General features: G+C 38.1%; 1 protein-coding gene across 12 annotated transcripts in view; it reads right to left on the bottom strand.

Annotated features, from left to right (window-relative positions):
• Positions 1 to 1,117: 1,117 nt before the first annotated feature.
• Positions 1,118 to 26,550, bottom strand: part of B3GALNT1 (beta-1,3-N-acetylgalactosaminyltransferase 1 (Globoside blood group)) — a 33,119-nt gene continuing 7,686 nt past the window's right edge. For 8 of the 12 annotated variants that reach the window (XM_060011192.1, XM_060011196.1, XM_060011194.1 and 5 more), the window contains 3 exons: positions 9,459 to 9,523; positions 6,809 to 6,901; positions 1,118 to 4,134 (listed from right to left, as the gene is read on the bottom strand). In XM_060011192.1, the coding sequence (XP_059867175.1) occupies positions 3,105 to 4,100 (996 nt within the window). In that variant the 5' untranslated portion in view covers positions 4,101 to 4,134; positions 6,809 to 6,901; positions 9,459 to 9,523 and the 3' untranslated portion in view covers positions 1,118 to 3,104. The remainder of the gene's footprint in view (positions 4,135 to 6,808; positions 6,902 to 9,458; positions 9,524 to 26,550) is intronic. The other 4 variants (XM_060011201.1, XM_060011198.1, XM_060011199.1 and 1 more) reach the window with 1 other exon arrangement.

Here is a 26,550-nt window from a genome sequence, read left to right as displayed (position 1 = left end):
GAGGAGCTGACTTAATATAAAGATTAATTCCCAGTGGATTAAAAGAACCCCAAAGACGTCAGATGGGCCTGCCACATTTCTCATACTCACCCTTCCCATCTCTCTCTCCCTCCATCCTGCAATAAATGCCTACCAGACGCCAGGAGGAAAGAGCTTTATCCCCAAGCTCACACTCAGAAATACTGTTATAAATAGCTCAGCTCCGGCTGCTCTTCATCTGGCGAGTTGATGGGAACATGATCATGCCAAGACCATTTAGCGTAGAGCTGGGGAAAGAGTAAGGAGGGTGAAAGGGCAGCCCTCTCAGGAAAGGGCTCAAAGCACCAGATCCAAGTAAGCCAGAAAACCTCTGATGCACTGGGGCCGGCCTCAGAATCCAGGTCCCTGAGCCCCTTCTCCCTTTCACGCACTAGGTGTGGCAGATTACTGTACCCCACTATTCCTTGCCCACCCTGTAAAAGAACACAATATTCCTGGCTGCCAAAAAATGACGTGCACTACTTCCTGTGAGCCCAAACCCCTGCCCCACCCTGCCACGGACACTGGGCTGGGCATGGGCTTTGCTTTGGTCAGCAGATATAGATGTTAGTGTTTCCACCAGCTCTTTCTCCTTCCACCAGCTCTTTGTCCTCTCCCTCTACAAGAACGGCATGTTCCAAACAGGCGTTGCCCTTCAGCTGGGACCCTGAGGTGAGAAGATACACACAGCAGCCAAGGCTGGTAACCAGTAGTGTGCGGTGTGGATGCAAAGAACACATGGTTGTTGTCAACCTCTGAGATCTGGGAGCTGTTCTTGCAGCAGAATCTGGCAAAGGCTAACATGCTGGGGTCACAGACTCAATGCTTACAGGCAAGCAAAGTAAATGAGTGAGGCAGAGAGCAGGTAAGACCACGGGGATGTGGCAGGGCTGTGGATGGCAGAAAAGCAGCCGCCTAAGGTTAGGCTCTGTATTAAACTCTGTTACCAGTTAAAATAAAAGGTGCTATTCATGTGGTTAAACGTCAGAGGCCAAGATTTTAATAACACAGCTGACTAATACTACTTGAAAGCAAACATGAAGTTAAAGACAAAAAATATAACGACCCAACCTCAATGTTTTTCATAATCATTTAACTCTTTAGAGATCTCTTAAGCACCAACCTGCAGTTGAAAAGGAACAATCTTCTAACTGGCAATTACTCACGTTTTACTGCTTTTTTTGGTCTCATCTTAAAGGGAAGGGAAGTTATCTTTTATTTTAAAAGTTTTCCCTCTATAAATTATTTGACTTAGCTTCCCAAATACCAATATAAAGTTAGGCAAATTTGATCAAATCTAATCCTACCATAAAAATACCCACCACCTGTGTCTTAAAGAAAGTGACTCCCGGGGGGTGGGTGGTGGTGGTGGGATAATTTGGGAGACTGGGATTGACATGTATACATTAATAGGTATAAAATAGATAACTAATAAGAACCTGCTGTATAAAAATAAATAAAATTAAAAAGAAAAGAAAGTGACTCCGTACGGATGGGAATTAGCAAGGACATAGATGGATTCCACAGAGTATTTCATTTAATTGATTTTACTGTAACTGGATCAGGTCTGAGAGGAGGGAAATGGAAATAGCCTTGTTATCAAGAATCAAACATTATAATGTTTCTAACTGAAATTAAGCTTTTCTTATAGGAGAATTATAAATATATGAGTATTACAAGAGCTGACTATATATTTTCAAGTTCGTATTTTCTGCCAACAGATTTGATCTTTCACCATCATGTAATCCAGAAAAAAGGAAATCACTTGTCCCGTATCAGGCATAATGGGAAACTGCACAATCCCAAGAACATGGGGGCAAGGAGTGCTTCTCTTGGACCAACCAGCAGGTCAAAGCTGACCTACATCACCACTCCTATGAAAAAACGTGCTTCTCCATGACATGGAAATCAGACTTGATTTTAGACCACATAGTGGGGCTTTCCTCTTGATGTGAAACTAATAACAATAGCAGCAGTGTTTTTTTCTTCCTTTTTATTCTCAAACTGATTGTTAATTTAAAAAAAACACGGAGCAGTTAACAATGCAACTTGAATCTTTAGTCTTCTCTTTCCAGCTCAAGCACTGAAATATGCCACTCCTTTCATAATATTCTGGCCATCACGTTCTCTCTTTTTGGCTTCAGAGTCCTTTCCAAAAGGAAACATGCTGCCTGGCGCTCTACATTACTCCTAATTTCCAGTTGGAACAATGAGACAGATGAAGTGACATCTAAAAACACCAGGGATTATATTTTTAAAAACAAGACAATAATTTAGATCTTCTTGCTTTAATTCTTCTCTATATTACCACGAAGAAATATTTATCAAAGTTCAGGAGATTACTGATATGAAATAATGACCGATATCTACACATTAATGGAGCTATTCATAATAAACTCATCAGTGAAGTAACTGGAAAAGAAGTTTAAATATAAAGAGTGATTTTTCACTATTCTGTTTATACAGTATTGAAACAACCATAACATTCAAACACCCATAAAAGTGCAAAACTTTAAGTACCATTAAATAATAACTGATAACTGAAATACTGCAACATCCTGAAGTATCTTCCGAATGACCAAAAAGAGATGAAATTTTGTTCAGCATAACTTCACTTGTTTTACACACAACTATATATTTTAAAAAACTGTAATCCATGTAAGATATACACAAAACCCTGAACTGACTAGATTGTTCAATGAATAATACTCCACACTGCTTTGTTGTTATGGACAGATGAGCTTATAATTCAACGAAACCCATTTAAGAAGTTTTAATCTATAGAACGACACGTTCAAATTGTTTGGTCCTATGTGTTTTATTAACAAAAACCTCCCATTCCTTTATAAGATGTTTAATTCCTCTGAATATCATCTTTAAAAGGCCTGACTTGATTGTTGTCAAAATAAACCACAGGTCAAGTACAACCCTCCAGTCTCCAGCCTATAGCCTCTTCATGAGTTTCAGTTCCGTGTAAGCCACACAGTGACCTTCCCATGAGTTTTCCATTGGAGATTTCATAGTCTAACTTTAACGTTTTCCACAAAGTGTCCCTCCCTTCTCTAGGCCTTGGGTAGAATGTCAAATTAATAATGGCATGTGGTGTTCCTTAGCATAACCTGCCAAAATGTGATAATTTCCTTGGAAGAAAACCCATGGGCTGCAATCACGCGTCTGAGTTGACAGACATCCAAATGGATCCTATATAAAAAGAAAAGGTTGGTGTCCTCTGGAATGTGAATGTCCACTTTTAATAAATTCAAACAGATCCCAACATAAACATCTTCAAACTTGATGGGTTTTACGTGACTCATCATTTCATAGATTCTTGGCACCAAATCTCTGGACATTATATAACCCAACCCACTGCAGTAGGGAGGAAACACCTTGAAGGGATACTCCTGGTATGAAATATGGGTTTTTTGGTAAAATCCTCTATAGGAATAATTATCAATTAGAGGATAACCTGTGAAAAACTTCTCTGAGTGGTTTAAATTTAAAAGATACTTCACTAAATTGCCAGTATTGATGAAGACATCAGTGTCTGTCTTCATGATGTACCTGGCATTGGGGCAAAACTCAGTTACCCACCTAAATGCCATAATCGTTTTCAAGGTCAGGTTATTGTACGTGTCTAAAAAATCTTGTCTTATTATGTCGCCATAAAGGAGGTGTTCATCCTCTAAGGATAATGTTAACATTTTGTCTTCCCTTTCAGCCTGCTGGCCTAATAAGAAAAATGTAAGAACCTCATATCCCCACCAAGACTTCTTTTCACCCCAAGTAACTCTAATGGCCTGTCTGGCTTTCACATCTGAGGGGTGTGAGGTCACCAGGATGACCAGAAATGGGTTTTGATGAGAGCAGTTCGAATGCTCTCGAAGTGTGAAGCGGAAGTCTTGTCTGTAAATGGGCTCATACTCATAGAAGTACATCCAGTTCACGCGTTCTATCACATTGTAGTGGGGAAGACTGAGGTACCACATCACCAGGAAGCTCAGGAGTGACAGCAGCAGGAGGCTCCATTTCAGGGATCTCAGCGACATCCTACCCGGAAGAGTGGTCAGGAGCGCTGGGGCCATTCACAGCGACTCAGGAGCACGCGAGCCTCGGGTTCTGGAAGATTTATCAAAGACCTGCTTAGCATGCCCCACCCAAAACACATTTTCAAATGATACCTGATCATCTACTTAAGGAAGAAGAGTTGGGAGAACAAAAGCTCCAAAGCAAAACCAAAAATCCTGACCTGAATCTACTTAACTTCATTTAACTAGAAGCAAACAGATACCAACAACCAAAAGTATATTTCAGCTTTTTACATCAAGACCAATGTTAAAAACATATCCTCAATTATTTGAGGAAAATTAATACTTCTTGTTTGACCTAACTGTTGAAATAATTCTTGACTTCTTTTTCATAATGGTAAAGAAGAGAAGCAGTTTGCTTTATTTTTTACTGTAGATTTATCTTGTAACTCCCCCATTACTCATCTTTTCCTGTCCCTCTGGATATCTAGAATAAAATCATTAATGCAAAGAGATATTATCAGCAACATGTCCAAAAAAACCAAGGGTCTTTCTCAGCTGTGTGATCTGATGTGAATTCTAGCAAATCCGGAGGAAGAAAAACCCAACAGCTACAATTATTCACAGTGATCTGCTTGATATGGGATGAGATAAAGGTGGAGATGCTTCCCCTGAAAGGTCAGGCCTCTAAACACAAGAAGAGTAACCATCTCTGGAGTTTTCAAATGCACAAGACTATGAAACAGCGTTTACCTGCCCAAAATACCACCCCAGCCCCCTTTCTACCTCACTAGCTGAACTCAATGCTCAGTTTGGACAGCAAGTGCTTAAATTAAAGGCCTGTCCATAGTATGAGTTTTTGTGAGTTTCCCATTCTAAGCTTACTCCCATCTAATCTAATCTAACTTCCCTGTTCAGAAATCCTGCACCAGATCAGAATCATGGGATGGAACCTCCTAGAACACTTGCTTTTACAGGGAACTTCTAGCTGAGACAAGAAAACTGAGCTAGGAGACACGGTGCATTCACGGTCGCAGCCTCAGCTCTGCTTTGGATCCCAAGGATAAGGTTGGTTTACAATTCGGGATCCCACAGGGCTTTCCTGGTGCCATGATCGTGGGCCTCAGTACAAAGACATTCATGTACTAAGTGTTTACTAGAACTTCAACATCCACAGACTGCACCAGGCACTAAGGAGGCCACAGGAAGAAGGAAATGGGAGGAGTGCAAATCCCAAGGCAACACGTAAACATGTCACAGCAATGTAGTACAGACTGTTTACATCAAATGCTAAAGAACTTCAGAATGAGGGACAGATCAACAACATGAAGGGCAGGTTGAGGAAGCTTCTGACCATGCCCTTTCACCCACAATCAACTGGGGGAGAGATCCTGGGAACCCAGAATTTGCTGTGGAGGGCATACATTAATGTCATTATATGGAAAGGCTGGTCTACCAAGGGTTCTACCTTGGGGCAATCTTAGGTCTTTGGACATACAGTTCTTCTGCCTCTTAATACATATAAAAATGACAGGATCTCAAGACTCTTTGTCCTTTCCCTCTGGCCATATCTTACCTGCCCTGATTACCTCTTGCTACAATATCCTTTCCTACCTCTAATGTTTTTTATATTTTAAGTCACACAATACAATGGAATGTTTCGGCAAACTCTCTAGTTCGGTTTCATGTATACGTGTCTTGCCTTTCCACTTATATTCTATGACCTTGTCGGAAAGAACATTTTTCTTTTGACAAGAGTCAAAGTACAAGACAGAGACCTACAGCAAGAGTGCAATGAACACTGACCTGTCTGATGTGCTATTTCTATTTGTAGAAACATAAAATGTAGGTCTATCCATCCCACCCCCATCCTCCTTTCTCCCCCTTACTAGCCTTACACAGCTAGCTCCCAGAAAAAGCTGAAACAGAATAGACCTAGAACGAGAATTATGGAAGGAATTAATATCTTCTTACACTTTCTCCTCACCTGGCTACTAGACACAGCACAACCCTCGGGAGCTCCATCTAATCTCAGCCATCGATGACCTGTACATTTATTACAACTGTCATCAAATGGCAGTTTTACTTATTCTAACAAACTGGCACATTATAACAAATTTCGGACACATGGAAGGAAAGCATCTGAGTAGGGGGCTTCCTGTATAACTGCACACAGGCAATGGAGGCCCGGCTACTCTTCAATAATGGGAAGAACTCAAATCTTACTATAAAAGTTATCTTTTATGCATTCTACAAGCCACAGTTCATAAATGTGAAATTGTGTCTGTAGTTATGATGTCTACTGCTTATGGGCCTACGAAGAAAATAAAGTAGCAGCAAAAAGAACAGGAACTATCTATTCCAAAAGTGGGGGAAGGTCTTTGAAGGACTGGCTGGAACAGACTTCAGGTTACCCACAACACAGGTGGCTCCAAAGGCAGAGACCAGAGCCCACACCTAGTTCTGTCCTTTGCCAACCAGGGAGAGCTACGGGTATGTTATTTACCTCCGGAAGCCTCAGTTTCCTCATCTCTACAGAATGAAGATGTTAATACAGTGTGAATTAACAGATGGCCCGTGTCAGGTACGCAACAAACAGAAGCTATCGTCGTGAGCCGTGTTCTACGCTTTGCCGCTATTCCATCCTGTTTATGTTCACTAAATTTGATTTTTATTGTCAAAAGGGATTATCCTAAAGAAATAATCTTGATGAATTCTTCCTACTTGATGAATGTTTCGAAGCGTCAAAAGATTTTATTTCTTACCTTCTTGATTTATTTCTTCTGAGTGAAAGACCTTCAATTTCATCAACTGAACATTCAGTAGCAAGTAGTAGTCAAAAATAGTGCTTGAAATTTCTGTAAGATACATAAGAAACTTAACAGCATCTACTTATGGGTCAGGGAATTAGACGTCAAAGAGGGGAACGGAACCCCTTCCCCATTCCAATTTCTTTCTGAACATATGCTGAAATAAAACGTTAAAAAAAGCCCACGAATCCACAGAATTCAGAGAGTTCATGGGTTCATCAGGGAAGAAGAGCACTTGGTATTCAAGACGTAAAACCTCTAAGTCCTCACGTCAGATGGTGTCTTATGACATCCTACCACAGTTCCACTTCCCTGGATAAAGAACTCAGGGTCACTAAAAGAAGTGAAACACGAAACTTCTAAGAGACACTCTGCTGGTATCCTCTCTTTAATTCTCTGTTCCATACACATACACAGAAGGTAACCCTGACATGAGACTGTTAACTACCACTTCCCAATCCACTCCCTCCCCTTTGAACCTCTATCTCTACTTACAAATACCCAAGACACATTAGTAAACCGAAAACTATGAAGCACATCTCATTCCTGCCATGCTTTAGGATGCTCATATATTGATTTTCATCAGTCAAATTTAAAAACCACAACAGGATGTGACAAACAGGAAGGCACTGATGTGTATCACTCCTTATACCAAAAACACTCCAAAGGGATTAAAGATTCAAATGGGAGAAAAATAAACTGCTAGGAGCACAGACACACAAAATATACAAATGAACATTTAACAGTTTTGAAGTGGGGAAGAACTTTTAGTTATCCCATCTAAGGAAACAACCCAGAACTCATAAAGGAAATTTTGATCAAATAAAAATTTCATAAAGTTCTTGAACAAGGTTGAAAAGCAAAAAAACAACGCGATAAAAAGCACAAACAAGGTTAAAAGATTAAAAAAAAAAAGAGGGAAAAAATAAGATATTTATAATAATTTATAAACCAAATAAGAGTTCATACAGCTTAATAAGAAATAGAAAGCAAAAAGAGAATAAACAGCCAAAGGGGAAGTTCTCAAAAGAATTACAAATGAACGATAAAACAAGAAAAGATATTCAAACTCACAAGTAAGCAGAGATATTGACAATAATCTCAAACTGGAAAATTAAGGGGGAAAAATGACAATACTTAGTTTGTGTGAGGAAAAGAGGCATTCTTGTGCACTTTTTGGAGAGATTTATTAAACATGTATCAAAGACTTGAATGTGCACACTCTTCGACCAATATCACTGCTAGCAATTTATCTTAAAGAAATAATCAGGCAACTGTGCATAATTTATAATATAAAAAATTATTTTAAAGTCTCCCAATAGGGAATTGGTTAAACAAAATTATGATACATCCATACAACGGTATACATTTATTCATTATATGCAATGATACTTAGCTATATTCTCTTGATATATTACTTAGTGAAAAATGCAGTAGCAAAATTGCATATGTAGTATGATTCTTTTTGAAAGATGAAAAGACAAGTCTCCAGAATCCACACAGCCACACCTGCAGAGCAAGATGTCTGGAAGGATGTGTCCCAATATGTCAATGGTTTCAATTCTATGGACTTCCTGGAAGATTTCTTTCTCTCTTTCTTTTATCATTTGGATTTTCCACACTATTTGTGTATTGTCTTTGTAAATAGATAAAAACAAAGTAAAAAAATTGGACTTCATGCTTGCGTATCTCAAAGTTCCAATGAATGGGAGTAACCCTAAGCTAGCAGTTAGGATCCCGAGTTTCACCTTATCTCAGCTCTTCTCCCAAGGTGTGAGCATGTACAATTCATGATATTTCTAGTAGGTATTATTCTCTTTTGTCTCAGTAAATATTAACTAAGTACAGTAAGCAATGATTTTTAAAATCCATTCAAAACACTGTAATTCTAATATAACTCTAATAGGATGTATATTAGCTAATAATAATAGCACTACGTACACACACAAAACCGTTTATAAAGTATTTCAACAAATTTTATTAGTTCCCCCCAATAACCCTATATTGTGGGCCAACTGGTTTTACTGTACATATTTTACAGGTGAATTTTAGAGTTCAAGTAAAATGAAGGTGAAATAAAAACACTGTGAAATGGACTAGGACTTATAAAGTGCACAAACTCTAGCTAAAAGGAGTACCAAGGGAATGTATTTTAGTATGAAGAAAAATGAACTCAGGAGGAAGGAACAGAATTCAAGAAACAAAGGTAAGTAAAGAGATTATTGAAAGATAATGAAAACTAATAAATATACATAGTAAAAGAGAGAGAGAGAGAGAGAGCGAAGAACAAAAACTGTTTTTTGGTGTGGTTAAAAAAGTGAAACCAAAATACTACATAAAAATGATGTGGTTGCTTTAAAAAGAGTTTCATTTAATAATGTGTATTAACCTTTAGAGTGACGACCCTGAAAGAACAGATACTGAACATATACATTCCACACAGATTAAGAAATAAAAGAAACAAAGCAAGCTATCAACTCAACAGAGGGCAGGAAAAAAGGAAAAAAGCAGAGAAAACGCATGGCAAATGGAAAACCACAGAAGGAGGTGGCGAAAGTAAATTTAAATGCATCCGATATCAGAGTAAATATAAACGTAAACTCACCTACTGAAAAACAGACTCTCAGATTGGCTTAAAACTCTGCCATATACTACTTATAAGATACATGCCTAAAACAAAACAACACAAGAAGTTTAAAAATTAGGAAATTTTTTAAAAATCAGGAAAATGCCAATCAGAAATCTGCTGTAGTTATTTATTAACCTCATGTATTTAAATGAACAGCATTTAAAAGGGACAAGGAGATTTTGTTACTAATAAAAGGAACCAACATATACATTCCACACAGATCAAGATAATTTAACAATCATGAAGCTATAGAAACATAGAAACAGTCTCAAAATACATAAAGCCAACTCTGAAAAGTATGAGTACAAATGGGAAAATCTATAATCCTAAGAGGAGATTTTTAACAAATCTCTCTAAATAACTAAATACATCAAGCAGAAAAAAATAAGGATGAAAGTGTTTCAAATAAAATTATTATTATTATTAATAGTCTTGATTTAGTACCTTTCATTCAATTAAAAAGAACAGGAATATTCTTTTCAAGACCACACGAAACATTTACTAAAAAACTGATCATGGGCTTCCTTGGTGGCGCAGTGGTTAAGAATCCACCTGCCAATGCAGGGGACACGGGTTTGATCCTTGGTCTGGGAAGATCCCACATGCCGCGGGCTAACTAAGCCCATGCACCACAACTGCTGAGCCTGCATGCCACAACTACCGAAGCCCACATGCTCTGGGGCCTGCATGCCACAACTACTGAGCCTGCATGCTGCAACTACTGAAGCCCGCATGCCTAGAGCCCATGCTCCTCAACAAGAGAAGCCACCGCTCGCTGCAACTAGAGAAAGCCCGTGTGCAGCAACAAAGACCCAGTGAGCCAAAAAAAACAAATATATAAAAATAAATAAAATGATTATACTAAAAAGAAAACTGATCATATTAGGTTACATAAGCTGTCTCCAAAATTCAAAACTTAATTTAACACAGGCCCCATTATCTGATCACAGTATTATTTCAGCTTAACTACCAAAACATATCTTGAAAAACACATAAACAGACAAAAAATCCTGTCAGGAAACTCAAAACCCTTACACACCCAACTTTTGTTTAATCCATAAACTTAAAGAGAACACCACAGTGGTAATCATAAAATACATGCAACTGAATACCAGCAATGTATAACATTTCAATGAGGAAGATATTATACCAGTCCCTTACTTGAAAATTACTGGGGGAGAAGACAAGTCAAATTTTTTCTCTTGTTGTTTTGTTTTAAAGAGTGATTTGTAGTTCAGGGAAGACAAATAGCTCCAAGTGAAAAGGAGAAGCTCTTCTTAATAGAAAACTGCCAATTATGAATGTAGATAGGATGACAGAATAAGAAAACTATCATGTTGCAACCTTTCATGAAATTACTGATTCAGGCAATGATTATCAATCAGAGTTTTAATCATCAAATGAAAGACTGATGGGGAATTATACATCGTATGGTACCAAAGTAACACCACAAAGATTACTTTTTACTTGTAAGGACTGAAAAAAATATAAAATTCACAGTGAAGGAATGCTACCACTCTCATCCATCATCAATCTCAGCATAAATAATGGAACAAACACATATTATGTGTCTCCAAATGAGATACAATGTGAAGTGTACATCCTAGCCAAAATGTTTAACTGGAATCTAATCACATTTTATATGAAATACAGAGAACAGAAGAACAAGCTAAGAACTCCACAGGGAAACACTCCAACAAACCCAGGAGGTGGGGTGTTCTATGGGACAACTAGCATGGTGTCTACAGCTAGTCAATCCCGTAAAACAAGGGATGCCTCAATATTAAAAGAGATTAAGAGACATACACAATTGCAGTGTATGATCCCAGACTGGATCCTGGAGAAACTGAAGACAATGTTGATATTAGGTGATGTGAAAAGGATTATTTATTTTGTTAGGTGTGATCATGTTAACTGGAAATGTTCCTGGGTAAATAAATGTGCTATATCCATACAATGGAATACTATTCAGCTGTAAAAAGAAACAAAGTACTGATACTTTGTTTGGCTATAACATTTTATTTAAGAATTCAGAACATGGGGATGGCTTCACTGGGGAATTTACCAAACATACAAAGAAGAACTTATACCAATCATTCTCAAACTCTTCCAAAAGACTGAAGAGGAGGGAACACTCCCAAAGTCATTCTATGAAGCCACTATCACCCTGATACCAAAATCAGACAAAGCACCAAAAAAGAAAATTACAGGCCAATATCTTTAATGAATATAGATGCAAAAATTCTCAACAAAATACTAGCAAACCAAATTCAAGAACACAAAAAAAAGATCATACAACATGATCAAGTTGGATTCATTCATCCCAGGGTCACAAGGATGGTTCAACGTATGCAAATCAATCAATGTGACACACCACATCCACGAAAGAAAAGACAAAACCATATGATCATTTCAACAGATGCAGAAAAGGCATCTGATAAAATTCAACATACATTCATGTTAATAACTCTTATCAAAGTGAGTATAGAGGGAACATATCTCAACATAATAAAAGCTATTTTTGACAAACCCACAGCCAACATAATACTTGGTAAAAAGCTTAAAACCTTCTCACTAAAATCTGGAAGAAGACGAGGATGCCCACTCTCACCACTTCTATTCAACGTAGTATTGGAAGTCCTAGCCATGGCAATCAGAGAAGAAAAAGAAATAAAAGGTATCCAAGTTGGAAAGGAAGATGTAAAAATTGTCATTATATGTAGATGACATGATACCATATATAAAAAACTCCACACAAAAACTACTAGAATTGATAAACAAACTCAGTACGTTAGCAGGATACAAAATCACCGTACAGAAATCTGTTGCATTTCTTTACACTAACAATGAAATGTAGAAAGGGAAAGTTTTTTTAAAATCCCTTATAAAATTGCATTAAAAAAGAAAAACACTTAGGAATAAACCTCACCAAGGAGGAGAAAGACTTATATATTGAGAACTATAAGACATTGATAAAGGAAACTGAAGCTGATTCAAAGAAATGGAAAGATATACCATGCTATTGGATTAGAAGAATTAATATTGTTAAAATGGCCATACTACCCAAAACAATCTACAGATTTAATGTGATCCCTATCAAATTACACATGACATTTTTCACAGAACCAGAACAAATAATCCTAAAATTTATATGGAATCACAAAAGACCCAGAATTACCAAAGCAATCCTGAGAAAAAAGATCAAAGCTGGAGGCATAACTCTCCCAGACTTCAGACAATACTACAAAGCTACAGTAATCAAAACAGCATGGGCTTCCATGGTGGCGCAGTGGTTGAGAGTCCGCCTGCCGATGCAGGGGACACGGGTTCGTGCCCCAGTCTGGGAAGATCCCACATGCCGCGGAGCGGCTGGGCCCATGAGCCATGGCCACTGAGCCTGTGCATCCGGAGCCTGTGCTCCGCAACGGGAGAGGCCACAACAGTGAGAGGCCTGCGTACCGCAAAAAAAAAAACAAAACAAAAAAACAGCATGGTACTGGCACATAAACAGACATATGGATCAATGGAACAGAACAGAAAGCCCAAAAATAAACCTATACACCTATAGTCAATTAATCTTTGAAAGGAGAAAAGAATATACAATGGAGAAAAGACAGTCTCTTCAGCAAGTGGTGTTGGGAAAGCTGGACAGCCTCATGTAAACCAATGAAGTTAGAACACTCCCTCACACCATACACAAAAAGAAACTCAAAATGGCTTAAAGACTTTATATATAAGATTTGACACCATAAAACTCCTAAAAGAGAACATAGGCAAAACATTCTCTGACATAAATTGTAGCAATATTTTCTTAGGTCAGTCTCCCAAGGCAATAGAAATAAAAGCAAAAATAAGCAAATGGGATATAATGAAACTTACAGGCTTTTGCAAAGCAAAAGAAACTATAAACAAAACAAAAAGACAAATTACAGACTGGGAAAAATATCTGAAAACGATGTAACTGACAAGGGCTTAATTTCCAAAATATACAAAAGCTCACACAACTCAGTTACAAAAAAACAAACAACCCAATAAAAAAAATGGGCAGAAGACCTAAGCAGACATTTCTCCAAAGAAAACATATAGCTGGCCAATAGGCACATGAAAGGATGCTCAACTTCACTAATTATTAGAGAACGACAAATCAAAACTACAATGAGGTATCACCTCACACTGGTCAGAATGGTCATTATCAAAAAGTCTACAAATAATAAATGCCGGAAAGGGAGTGGAGAAAAGGGAACCCTTCTACACTGTTGGTGAGAATGCAAACTGTTGCAGCCACTATGGAAAGCAGTATGGAAGTTCCTTAAAAAACTAAAACTAGAGTTACCATATGATACAGCAAACCCGCTCCTCATTATATCCTGAAAAAAACTCTAGTTTGAAAAGATACATGCACCCCAATGTTCACAGCAGCACTATTTACAATAGCCAAGACGTGGAAGCAACCCTAAATTTCCATTGACAGATGAATGGATAAAGAAAATGTGGAATACAATGGAATGCTACTCAGCCACAGAAAAGAGTGAAATAATGCCATTTGCAGCAACATGGATGGACCTAGAGATCATCACATTAAATGAAGTCAGACAGAGAAAAACAAGTATCATATGGCATCATCTATATGTGGAATCTAAAATATGATACGAATGAACTTATTTACAAAACAGAAACAGACTCACCAACACAGAAAACAAACTTATGGTTACCAAAGGGGAAGGGGGATGTGGGATAAATTAGGAGTCTGGGATTAGCAGATACAAACTACAATATATAAAGTAAATAAACAAGTTCCTACTGTATAGCACAAGGAACTATATCCAATATCCTGTAATAAACCATAATGAAAAAGAATATTTATGTGTGTGTGTATATATATATATGTGTGTGTATATATATATTTACAGACACACACACACACACACATATATATAAATGAATCACTTTGCTGTACACCAGAAACTAACACAACATTGTAAATTAACTACACTTCAAGAAAAAAAAAAAATTATTCAGAAAATGGGTGAACCTAAAAAACATTATGCTAAGTAAATGAAACCCAACACAAAAGACCATATTATCATATGAAATGCCCCTATAGGCAGTAGGTTAGTGGTTACCTGGGGGTGGGTCCGTGACTGACTACAAATGGACACAAAGGATCTTTTTAGGGTAATGGAAATATTTTAAAATTTGACTGTGGTAATGGTTGCAGAACCCTGTAAATTTAGTAAAAATCATTCAGTTGTATAATTAAAATGAAATAATTATATGGTATGTAAGTCATACCTCAATAAAGCTGTTAAAAATTTTTTAAATTTAAAAAATATATTCCTATTTTTAAGAGTCATACACTGATATACTTAGGAGTAGAATGTCACAACATCTATACCTAATTTAAAATATTTCAGTAATAAAAACTAAAGAGAGTTAAGAAAAGAAAAAAATTCCCTCTCTCATGTATTTCTGGTAGAGTAAAAAGTGGTAACACCTCTATGGAGGGCAGTTTGGAAATACACACTTATACAAATTACAAATACTTTTATTATTTTATCAGTAATTTTGTTCCTGAAGTTTATTTCAGATACAGGTGCATATGTCCAAAATGATGCATGTATATAAGGTTATTGGCTGCAAAATTGTTTGTAACAGTAAATAATTAAAAATAAGCCAAGGGATCACAATGAGAGATTTCATATATAAACCATGATACATCCACCCAATAGAAAACTTTACAGCAGTTAAAAAAAAAAAGAATAAGGATGTTCTCTAAGTACTGACATGGAAAGATTTCTAGAATACATCAAGTGAGGAAGTAAGATATAGAACAATGTTTATAATATGTTAACTTTTGTGTTAGAAAGGAATACAAAATAAAACCAATATTTGTATGTACATATGAAAAACAGTGGAAAGACACACAGAGTGGACAGAGGGGAATGCGGTGGATAAGAAAGAAAGGTGAGAGCACTCCTTTTTATACTACTTTGTTATACTACTTGGCATCACTTTGTTATATTACTTAGTAATATCACTTTGTTATATTACATTGTTACCTATATATTTTTTTAAATATTATTTTGACTCTTGAATACATTAAAATTCAAAACAATGAAAACAAAAATTTTCCCTCCTCATTTAAAAAAGTACTACATATGAAAATGCACTAGGTATTACTAAAACAATCCTTACAGAAAATTAACTTTTAAAAATAATGTACTTTTTTAGGACTTCCCTGGTGGCACAGTGGTTAACAATCCGCTTCCCAATGCAAGAGACACGGGTTCGATCCCTGGTCCAGGAAGATCCCACATGCTGCAGAGCAACTGAGCCCGTGCACCACAACTACTGAGCCTGTGCTCTAGAGCCCGCAAGCCACAACTACTGAGCCTGAGCGCCACAACTACTGAAGCCCACATGCCTAGAGCCCATGCTCTGCAACAAGAGAAGGCATCGCAATGAGAAGCATGCACATCGCAACAAAGAGTAGCCCCTACTCGCTGCAACTAGAGAGCCCGTGCACAGCAACGAAGACCCAATGCAGCCAAAAATAAATTTATAAAAGAGGAAAAAAGAAAACATAAAAATAATGCACCTTTTTTAAAAAGTAGAATTACTTTATGTATTTTTTGTATCCATGTGATATATTTTTTGTATCCATGTGATTTTTTTTTACTGGCTTATAATTTACATACAGTAAAATTCATCCATTTTGTTGTACTGTTCTGTAAGTTTTGACGCTTATGTAACCACCAGCACAATCAAGATATGAAACAGTTCCATCACAACAAACATTCTACTGGTGTCCCTTTGTAATCAATCCTTCCCCCAACATGCAGGCAACCACTGATGTTTTTCATCCCTATATTTTTGCCTTTACCAGAATGTCACATAAATGAAATGATATGTTATGCAGAGTTTTTAGTCTGTCTTCTTTCATCAGCATTAACAGATAACATATTTTAAAAAAAAGATTGAAAATAAATGATCTGAGTATAAGAAATTTTAAAAATTCCTATGTTATTACTAAGAAAATAAAAGGAATAATAAAGATAAAACAGAAAATAATGAAAAACAAAAAAACCAACACAGGTGATTATTAAAAAAAAAAATTAGGAATAGAAAGGAAGTTCCTTAACCTATTGAAGAAACCATAGCAAACTTAATGATGAAACTTCAGAAGTATTTCCATTAAAGTCAGGAAAAAGACAAGGATGCCCACTATCACTTCTACTATTCAGTGTTTTTCTAGTGACCCTTACTATCCCCTAAACAAGAAGAGGAAATATGATATAAAAATTGTCAAGGAAGAGAAAAAACTGCCCTTATTTTCATATTATATAATCATCTACATAGAAAACTCAAAGGGAAAAAGATGACATGAAAGAACTAACAGGTTTTTTGTTTTTTTTTTTGTGGTATGCAGGCCTCTCACTGTTGTGGCCTCTTCCGTTGGGGAGCACAGGCCCCGGACGTGCAGGCCCAGCGGCGATGGCTCACGGGCCCAGCCACTTCGCGGCATGTAGGATCTTCCCGGACCAGGGCACGAACCCGTGTCCCCTGCATCTGCAGGCAGACTCTCAACCACTGCGCCACCAGGGAAGCCTGAACTAACAAGTTTACCAAGATGCTGGATATAAGCTTACATACAAATCAGAAACATTAAAACGATAAATAAAATTAAAATCTAACACGAAAAACACAATAGCAACAAAAATTACAGCATCAAATAAAGGTAACAAAAGATGTGCCGAACACTGATGTAGAAAACTTAAAAAATTTCTGAAGAGTATAAAAAAGATGTGAATAAACAAGAGAGATAACATGTTCGGGGATAAGAAAACTCCAATGTAAGATTCCACTTCCCCAAACTGATCAATAAATTCATAGGATTATGAAAGGAACTTAATGATCTAGGAATAACCACCAAAATTTTGAGAACAAAGAATGAAGCTGGTGTTCGGGTGGATTTGGTGTTATCAAATATTTTGCAGAGCTCAGTAATTAAACCAGAGGAATAGAACAATGTATTAAACAGCTGGATAACAAGACCAGAAATAAACCCATCCATCCATAGGGACTTGAAAAATGGCAGAGATGGCTCTTCAAACCAATGGGGAAAGGATTCAATAAACTGTTTTGGAATAAATCTGGAAAAAATAAAATTATATTCATATTTCCAAAATAAAATACCGAGTCGATAAAAGAATTAAATGTAAAAAAAGCAAAACTAATACCACGATAAGAAATACAGAATAGATTTGTGACCTTAGCATGGGGAAAGTCTTTGTAAACAAGTCACAAAAAGCATATCCCATAAAAGAAAGGTGAAAGAGATTGGGTCACAACAAAATATAAAACTACTTATAAGACAAGACACCATAAACACAGTTAAAGGATGAGCCACATGGGACTTCCCTGGTGGTCCAGTGGTTAAGACTCCATGCTTCCACTGCAGGGGGCGTGGGTATGATCCCTGCTCAGGGAACTAAGATCCTGCATGTCACGTGGTGCCACCAAAAATAATAAAATATTTTAAAAAAATTGATGAGCCACAGGCTCAGAGAAGATATTTACAACAAGTAAAAACAAAGGACTGGATATATATTCATTATATAATATATATTTGTAATAATCTGCTGTCATTTTCTGTTTATATGAAGTTTATATAAAACTTACAAATCAAAAGGAAAATGAGTGACATGAACAAGAAGCTCACAGAAGAGGAAATAAAGAGCGGCCAACGGACATGAAAAGAGGGTTGATCTCAAAAGTAATCAGGGAAATGCAAATTAAAGTCAGATACAACATTTTTAAACCATCAAAAAATCTCAAAGTTTAATATTAATCAGGTACTGGAGTAAATGCTATTTGTCACACACTGTGAAGCACAAACTGTTGCAGCCCCTCTGGTAAGCAATAGGGCTGCAACTAGCAAAACTGAAAACCAGTCACTCCTTTTCTGGGAACACACCCTAGAAAAACTCTCATACGTGTACACATGTGGAGACATGTACAAGCGTGCTCATTAGGGGGACTACGAAAGTGGAAAATTCGAGGTAACCTAATTGTCTATCCATAAGATAACATAAATAAAAGCTGGTCTGTCTTCCAGTGGAATCCTACAAGATAGTTACTGGATTTGTACATAGTGTATCAATTTGAAAATAAAAAGTTGAGTAAAAAATACAAGTTGAATGATTACACATATATAAAATACACCATTTAGATAAACAGTTTTAAAGCACACACAAGAAACGGTAAGCTTTCAGAAGCAGCTATAAAACTATTTTTTAAAGGGACCACAGGAACACCTTCCACACTAAGCAGTGTGGGTGTCACTGAAAGGATGAAGGGTGTGTGTGGGGAAAACGGGGAAAAAATAGATTAGACACAAATACTCTAAAATATTAGCAGTTGTTAATTCAGGGTGACAGAAAAATAGGCCTTCTCTTATATTTATAGCTTTCTTTGTAATTTAAATTTATCAAAACAGGAAAAGCAGCATAATAAAAATGCAGTAGGATGGCTCACCCTCAATCTTGTCTGCAGCACTTAATGGCTGTGTGACCTTGGAGAAGTTAACTTCTCAAAAGTGTCTCCTTCCAGATATAAATCATCAATACCAATTTACTTACTGTGAGGTTTATGTGGAGGACATGAATTAACCAGTCAGCACTAGGGCACTCTGTAGTTTCTGAAGTTAAACGACATTCAGCCACGCAGATAAATGCACACACTATGAGGGCACAGAAATCAAGCTGGCCTAGCCTGAGATCTGGGATTGGCTCATTCCCTGACAGTGGGACCACAGGACTTCTTAGGAAGGCTGAACAGGAGGCTTTGTGAACCCTGACACTGTTCTAAATCCCATGTCCCAGGGGAGGGACAGAAAGAAAAACCAAAAACATCAATGCATAGAAAAATATAAAAAGGCCCAATATGGACACTGTTATTTTATTACTGACTTCTTAAATAATAATGTCACATAGCACCGTCAACAAATAAATTATATTTATAATTTAAAAATAATTTTCATTTTATAAAAAATAAACTTGTGATTGTATTACCTGCACACGCATTCACCAACTAGATTCTAAATAATTTACATTAAGCAAACCATCTTCTCTGTCTTACAAGTTTAGCACAACGCTGGGTGCACAGCAGGCCACCAGTAACTATTGTTGATTTGGGGGCTGATCAACAACAGCTGAAGAAACATCTCAAATAATAGAAAAGCCCAGAAAACCTACAGAGACAAAACAGTTGTCAGCTTCCAGATTTATTAAGCGTGCAAGTGCTTTAACCATCAAATGAAACCACTGTCCTCAGAGAAGGAACCAACATCTCAGTTATTAAGCACAGAACTTTATGGCAGCCAAAGATGGCTGCATTTGTGTCTTATCTACAGGTGTTACAGAGCCTCAAAAGGGCTGTGGACCAAAAAACTGGAAATCATTCAAATTATTATTTTTTAATGGAGGGCTTTTCAGAGTTTTTAATGTTAATGTACATTCTCTGAGAAGAGGATATATTACGCAATGTTTCTCAAACTTCACTGAACACAGAACCTATTTTAAGTTTCAGAGCCTCTGGCAGGACTAGAATTCCGCACTTTGGGAAATGCTATCCTAGAATATCTTTGTATTCACTGAATCACGAAACTAATTTTGATGATTTAATAAATAAATATTTAAGTAGTAGTTTGAAGTAAAAAAGGAAACCCAAAAAACTAAACAAACTGGTTTAACTACTTTGGAAAATTTTTTAGTGTTATTCACTAAGATATAACATACATGTACCCAATGACACGGCTACTACACTCTCAGGCAGAACACTCAACAACGTGTATGTCCATAAGGACATCAAAAAATGTTCACTAAAGTTTTTAATACCACACTATTCATGAGAGCCCCAACCTGGAAACAACCCACAGTAGAAGAAAGAAATTTAGAGAATAGCACATTATACAAAATGAAAACGAACAAACTACATCCTCACATGACATCATGGAGAATCTCTCAACCATAAGGTTGAGCTAAAGAAGCCAGGTACATAAAGAACAGACACTATAATGCGATTTATACAAAGTTGAAAAGCAGGCAGAAGTAATCTAAAGCATTAGAATTCAGGACACTGGTAACTTCTGGGGAGAAGGAGGAAATATAATTGGGAGAGACTGGAGGGGACCTTCTGGGGTGTTGGCCATGTGCTGTTTCTGTACCTAGATGGTAGCTACAGCTATGTTCACTCTGATAATTTATCTTCTAACTTGCACACTTTTCTTTCTGCATGCCATACTTCAACAGAAATGTAAAAAGAGCTTGGCAGTCCAATCAATTATCTGTTTATTCAGATACTATGTGCAATCAGTGTAGGCAGGTGTCCACACGATGTGCTGGCCCTGGATGCCCCAGCTATGGGAAGAGCACCAGGTACTAAGCCATGTCATCTTCAAGAGAGCCCACGAATTAAGGAGCTTTAAAGACCTTTACTGTTCACATTTCACAGGTGAGGAAACTAAGGCTTAGAAAGAGTCAGTAACTTGCCCAAAGTTACAGGCTGTAAGTGGTAGAGACAAAAATCAAACAGGACTCCAAACCTCATGTTCTTGGCCACCGCCCTTCCTATCCTGGGGAGTCTGCTGCAGCCCTCTTGACCAGAGCTGTTCTGAGTGGGGTTTAACTTCTTGCAACCATTGAACCTTGAGACAAACAGTAAAGCAGCATCACAGCCTTACCATCTTTACACAGAAACACTCAAGATTCACATTCTCAAAATCTGAAATATGAGTTACTAACAACAGTAATGAATAGTAACTAATAATTCATGCAGGTATGGACCTTTTATTTTGCATCAAAAACATGCAGGGCACAAGAAAATAAACTGGGGAGTGGGCAGAGGGATCAGCTCAAATGCAAGGGCTCTAGAGAAATGGAAAAGAAAATAGAAAAGAAATAGAAAAGTTCAGTTACAGCAATGGTACAATTATTTAAGCAAAAATAACCTGATATTCTTTCCTGGGGTGCAAGAATGTTGGTTATTTTCTACAGAGTGAAAGTAAATTTAATTATTTAAAAAATATATAAAATGTTTCTAATTGCAAATGTAATACATGTTCATCAGAGAACTGTGAATGCAAAAACAAAGCACAAAGATAATAAAAGCTGAAAGATAATGTTAACATTTTTTTTTTTTGGCTGCACCATGCAGCATGCGGGATCTTAGTTCCCAGACCAGGGATCAAATCCGTGCCCCAATTTTTTTCCTTTTTATGGCTGAGTAATATTGCATTGTATATATGTACCACATCGTCTTTATCCATTCCTCTGTTGATGGACATTTAGGTTGTTTCTATGTCCTGGCTATTGTAAATAGTGCTGCAATGAACATTGGGGTGCATGTGTCTTTTTAAATTATGGTTTTCTCTGGGTATATGCCCAGTAGTGGGACTGCTGGGTCACACGGCAGTTCCATTTTTAGTTTTTTAAGGAGCCTCCACACTGTTCTCCATAGCAGCTGTATCAATTTACATTCCCACCAACAGTGTAAGAGGGTTCCCTTTTCTCCACACCCTAATGACTGTCATACAGAGTGAAGTCAGAAAGAGAAAAACAAATATCGTACATTAACCCATATACGTGGAAACTGAAAAAATTGGTATAGATTATCTTATTTACAAAGCAGAAATAGAGCCACAGACGTAGAGAACAAATGTATGGATGCCAAGGGGGAAAAGAGGGGGTGGGATGAATTGGGAGATTGGGATTGACATATACACACTATTGATGCTATGTATAAAATAGATAACTAATGAGAACCTACTGTATAGCACAGGGAACTCTACTCAGTGCTCTGTGGTAACCTAAATGGGAAGGAAATCCAAAAAAGAGGGGATATATGTATACATATAGCTGATTCACTTTGCTGTACAGTATAAACTAACACAACACTGTAAAGCAACTATATTCCAATAAATATTTAAAAAAAAAAAAACATAAGGAACTCTTACAACCCAACAGCAAAAAAAAAAAAAAAAAGATCCAATTAAAACATGGGCAGGGCTTCCCTAGTGGCGCAGTGGTTGAGAGTCCACCTGCCGATGCAGGGGACACAGGTTCGTGCCCCGGTCCGGGAAGATCCCACATGCCGCGGAGTGGCTGGGCCCATGAGCCATGGCCACTGAGCCTGCACGTCCGGAGCCTGTGCTCTGCAATGGGAGAGGCCACAGCAGTGAGAGACCCGCGTACCACACACACAAAAAAAAAACATGGGCAAAAGACTTGAATAGACATTTTTCCAAAGAAGATTTACAAATTTACAAAAGGCCAACGTGTATATGAAAAGGTGTTCAGTATCACTAATCATCAGGGAAATACAAATCAAAACCACAATGAGATATCACCCTACACTTGTTATCTCTTGTGTGTTTTTCATGGTAGCCATTCTAACAGGTGTGAGGTAAGAGGCCCACGTACTGCAAAAAAAAAAAAGAAAACATCCTGCCATTTGTAACAACATGGATGGACCTTGAGATCATTAGGCTAAGGGAAATAAGTCAGAGAAAGACAAATACTGCATGGTCTCACTTATATGTGGAATCTAGAAACATTTAATTCATAGAAACAGTAGAATGGTGGTTTCCAGGAACTAGGGGGTGGGAGAAATGGGGAGATGTTGGTCAAACGGTACAAACTTCCAATTATAAGAATGTGTCTGGGGAATCTAATGTACAATGTGTGGACCATTTAACAATAGTGTATTGTTAGTACTTGAAAGTTGCTAAGAGAGTAAATCTTAACTGTTCTCACCACAAAAAAACAAAAACAAAAAACAACCCACGACGCCTGCAGTGGAAGCACAGAGTCCTAACCACTGGACTGTCAGGGAAGTCCCACAACGTTAACATTTTTGATGAAGATCTATCAAGCCTGTCTCTCCTCAGGAAAACATAAGCCCCCATCCCACCAGCTGCCATTGCCCTCATCCTATCCCTGTTTCAGCCACAAGGGCTTCCTTTCTGATCCCTGACTGCGTCAAACTCTTTCCCTCCCTCAGGGAGTCTGCCCTTGTTCCCCCTCTAACTCAAAAGTTAGAGGTTCTTGGAAAGTCTGGCTCCTTCTCATGCTTTAGGTCTCAGCAAAATGTCATTTAGGATAGTCCTTTCCTAGCCCCTTATCTCAAGTAGTTCCCCCAGCCCCTATCTTCTATCACATTCCTATCACATATCACATTCACATTATTCTCCTCTAAGCCCTTAACCCTACCTGGAATTCTTCGCCTGTTTGTTGTCTGTTCCCTTCACAAGAATGTAAGTTCATGAAGGAAAGGCCTTGCCCATATTGTTCAATGCCATATGCCCAGAGCCTAGCACACAGTAGGTGCTTGATGGATATCTGAATATTGTACAAATGGTCTGGTAATGTGCTTTTATCCACTTAACATATTACGAAAATATTCCCAAGAATAAACTGACTCCAAAAGTAAATTCCTGAGTTTCTGTTAGACTATGCTTACTCTTCTTCAGCTATTTTCTAATACAAAGCCTTATTCTAATAGGCTGCACTGATTCTGATAATGTTCATTTAAAAATAAAAGGTCCAGACAGGAAAAAACAAACACACAAACAAACAAACAAAAAACAAATTTCAATGAAATTCTGGGCCCAAGCATGGTAGATTCAGAGTCATCCAAGGCGAAAACATAAGCTAACTATTAAAGATAATTACTGGAAACTCCCTGGCAGTCCAGTGGTTAGGACTCCACACTTCCACTGCAGGGTTTGATCCCTGGTTGGGGAACGAAGATCCTGCCCGTAAGCAGCCAAAAAAAAAAAAAAAAAAAGATAATTACCAAACTGCTGCCAGTTGTGCAACATTCTGACTTCTTCTGCATAAAACATGATATTACAAAGAAGTATAAATCCTAATTGCCTAAAAAAGGTTCTATGCATATAGGGTTTAATATAAAATGATAGGACTTCCCTCGTGGCACAGTGGTTAAGAATCCACCTGCCAATGCAGGGGACATGGGTTCAATGTCTGGTCCAGGAAGATCCCACATGCCGCGGAGCAACTAAGCCCGTGCGCCACAACTACTAAGCCTGTGCTCTAGAGCCCGCGAGCCACAACTACTGAAGCCCGTGCCCCTAGAGCCCGTTCTCCGCGACAAGAGAAGCCACCACAATGAGAAGACTGCGTACCACAACAAGGACCCAATGCAGCCAAAAATAAAATAAATAAATTTATTTAAAAAATACATATCCTTGGGCTTCTCTGGTGGCGCAGTGGTTGAGGGTTCGCCTGCCGATGCAGGGAACATGGGTTCGTGCCCCGGTCCAGGAAGATCCCACATGCCGCGCAGTGGCTGGGCCCGTGAGCCATAGCCACTGAGCCTGCGCGTCCGGAGCCTGTGCTCCACAGCGGGAGAGGCCACAACAGTGAGAGGCCCGCATACCGCAAAAAAAAATACATATCCTTGAAGAAAATTTCCCTAGTAGTACCCTCTGAAACTGAACACATTAATTCATAAACAATGCAATATAAAATTGTCATTCTTACCTCCTCCAATTATATTAGAAACAGACAGAACCAGTGATGTCTGACCACTACTTCTCTCTTCCCTTTTCTTTCTTAAGCCAGTTGTTCTCAAACTTTATTGCATATTATCATCTCTTGGAGAACTGTTATTATTTTATTTTATTATTTTTTTTTCTTTTTGCGGTACGTGGGCCTCTCACCGCTGGGGCCTCTCCTGTTGCGGAGCACAGGCTCTGGACACGCAGGCTCAGCGGCCATGGCTCATGGGCCCAGCCGCTCCGCGGCTGGTGGGATCCTCCCGGACAGGGGTAATGAACCCGCGTCCCCTGAAACGGCAGGCGGACTCTCAACCACTGTGCCACCAGGGAAGCCCAAGAGAACTGTTATTATTATTACATCTACTGTATGCTCTCTGGAGAACTGGAGAACTACAAAATACATGAACCTTTTCAAACTGAGGTATGAGATATTTAAGAGGCATCAAGCTACTTTAAGGATTAAGCATATTTGATAAGGCTTACATTTCTTCTTACTTTGAAGCACACAGTTGGAAGTATAATAGGGAATCAAATTTTATTTATTGAATGAATGAACTGCAACCACTACATGTGCATAATCTAATAATGCTTAAAAATGAAATATTCTTTACTCTGTCGGGGCGAACAAAGTTAATGTCAAAAAGAACTTGCTTTCTATCTTACCTAACTTCTTCATACTCCCCTCTCTCCGTAACTGTAGCAACAGCACCTGCCTGGTCCTGGCACTATAGTAAGTGCTTTGGAGACCTGCTCCTTAGTCAGGGGCTCACAGGCAGCAGAGCAGGGCTGGAAATCCAGGTGTCCTCACCCCATAAGTGGGGTCTGGAACCTCTGCAGTACAAGGCATCCTTCCTGACTTGTTTTTATCTCTCTAGTCTGATGTCTTCATAGTTTCCTCCATGTAGTGAAGCACCTCTGTTCTTCCCCAGGGATAAAGAGTTTACAAAGCTAAACCACAAACTTAAAAAAAGGGAAATCCTAAATGCAAACACAGTTCAATCTCCAAGCAAATCATGCTCAGCTCTTTCTAATTCTCACCCAAACAATTTTCAACAAGTCTCTTCCAAGTACACTTTTCAGGAAGGGCGGAATTGCTGAGGGGGAATAATGTTAGTGAGTTTATATTCCAAATAACTCTGAATAAGCTCCCACACTTCTGTAAACATTAGTGAACACTTCGACACAGAAGCAGTGGCCATCAGGAGCCAGCAGGGTCGCTAAGAAAATTTCACCTGACTAACCTCATCTCCATATTCAAAAGGGTTCCTTGACCAGAAGATCAAGGGAAGCCTTAGATAACACACAAGAATTAAGCTTCTCTGAAGATGGCAGTGCACTGAAAGGTCCCTCTGAACAAAATGGAAAAAGCTGAGTCCAGTGGCAGTGCCTAGATGGTTCAAAATCAGCTGATCCATCTTGGCCAGTGGCTTTTTCACAGCCAGTCTTTTGTTCAACACACGCCTCTTGGGCGCAAGCTAGAACTGTGAG

The sequence above is a fragment of the Delphinus delphis genome, chromosome 4 (assembly GCF_949987515.2).
Source record: "Delphinus delphis chromosome 4, mDelDel1.2, whole genome shotgun sequence".
Taxonomy (NCBI): domain Eukaryota; kingdom Metazoa; phylum Chordata; class Mammalia; order Artiodactyla; family Delphinidae; genus Delphinus; species Delphinus delphis.
This window is presented reverse-complemented; position numbering and strand designations above follow the sequence as displayed.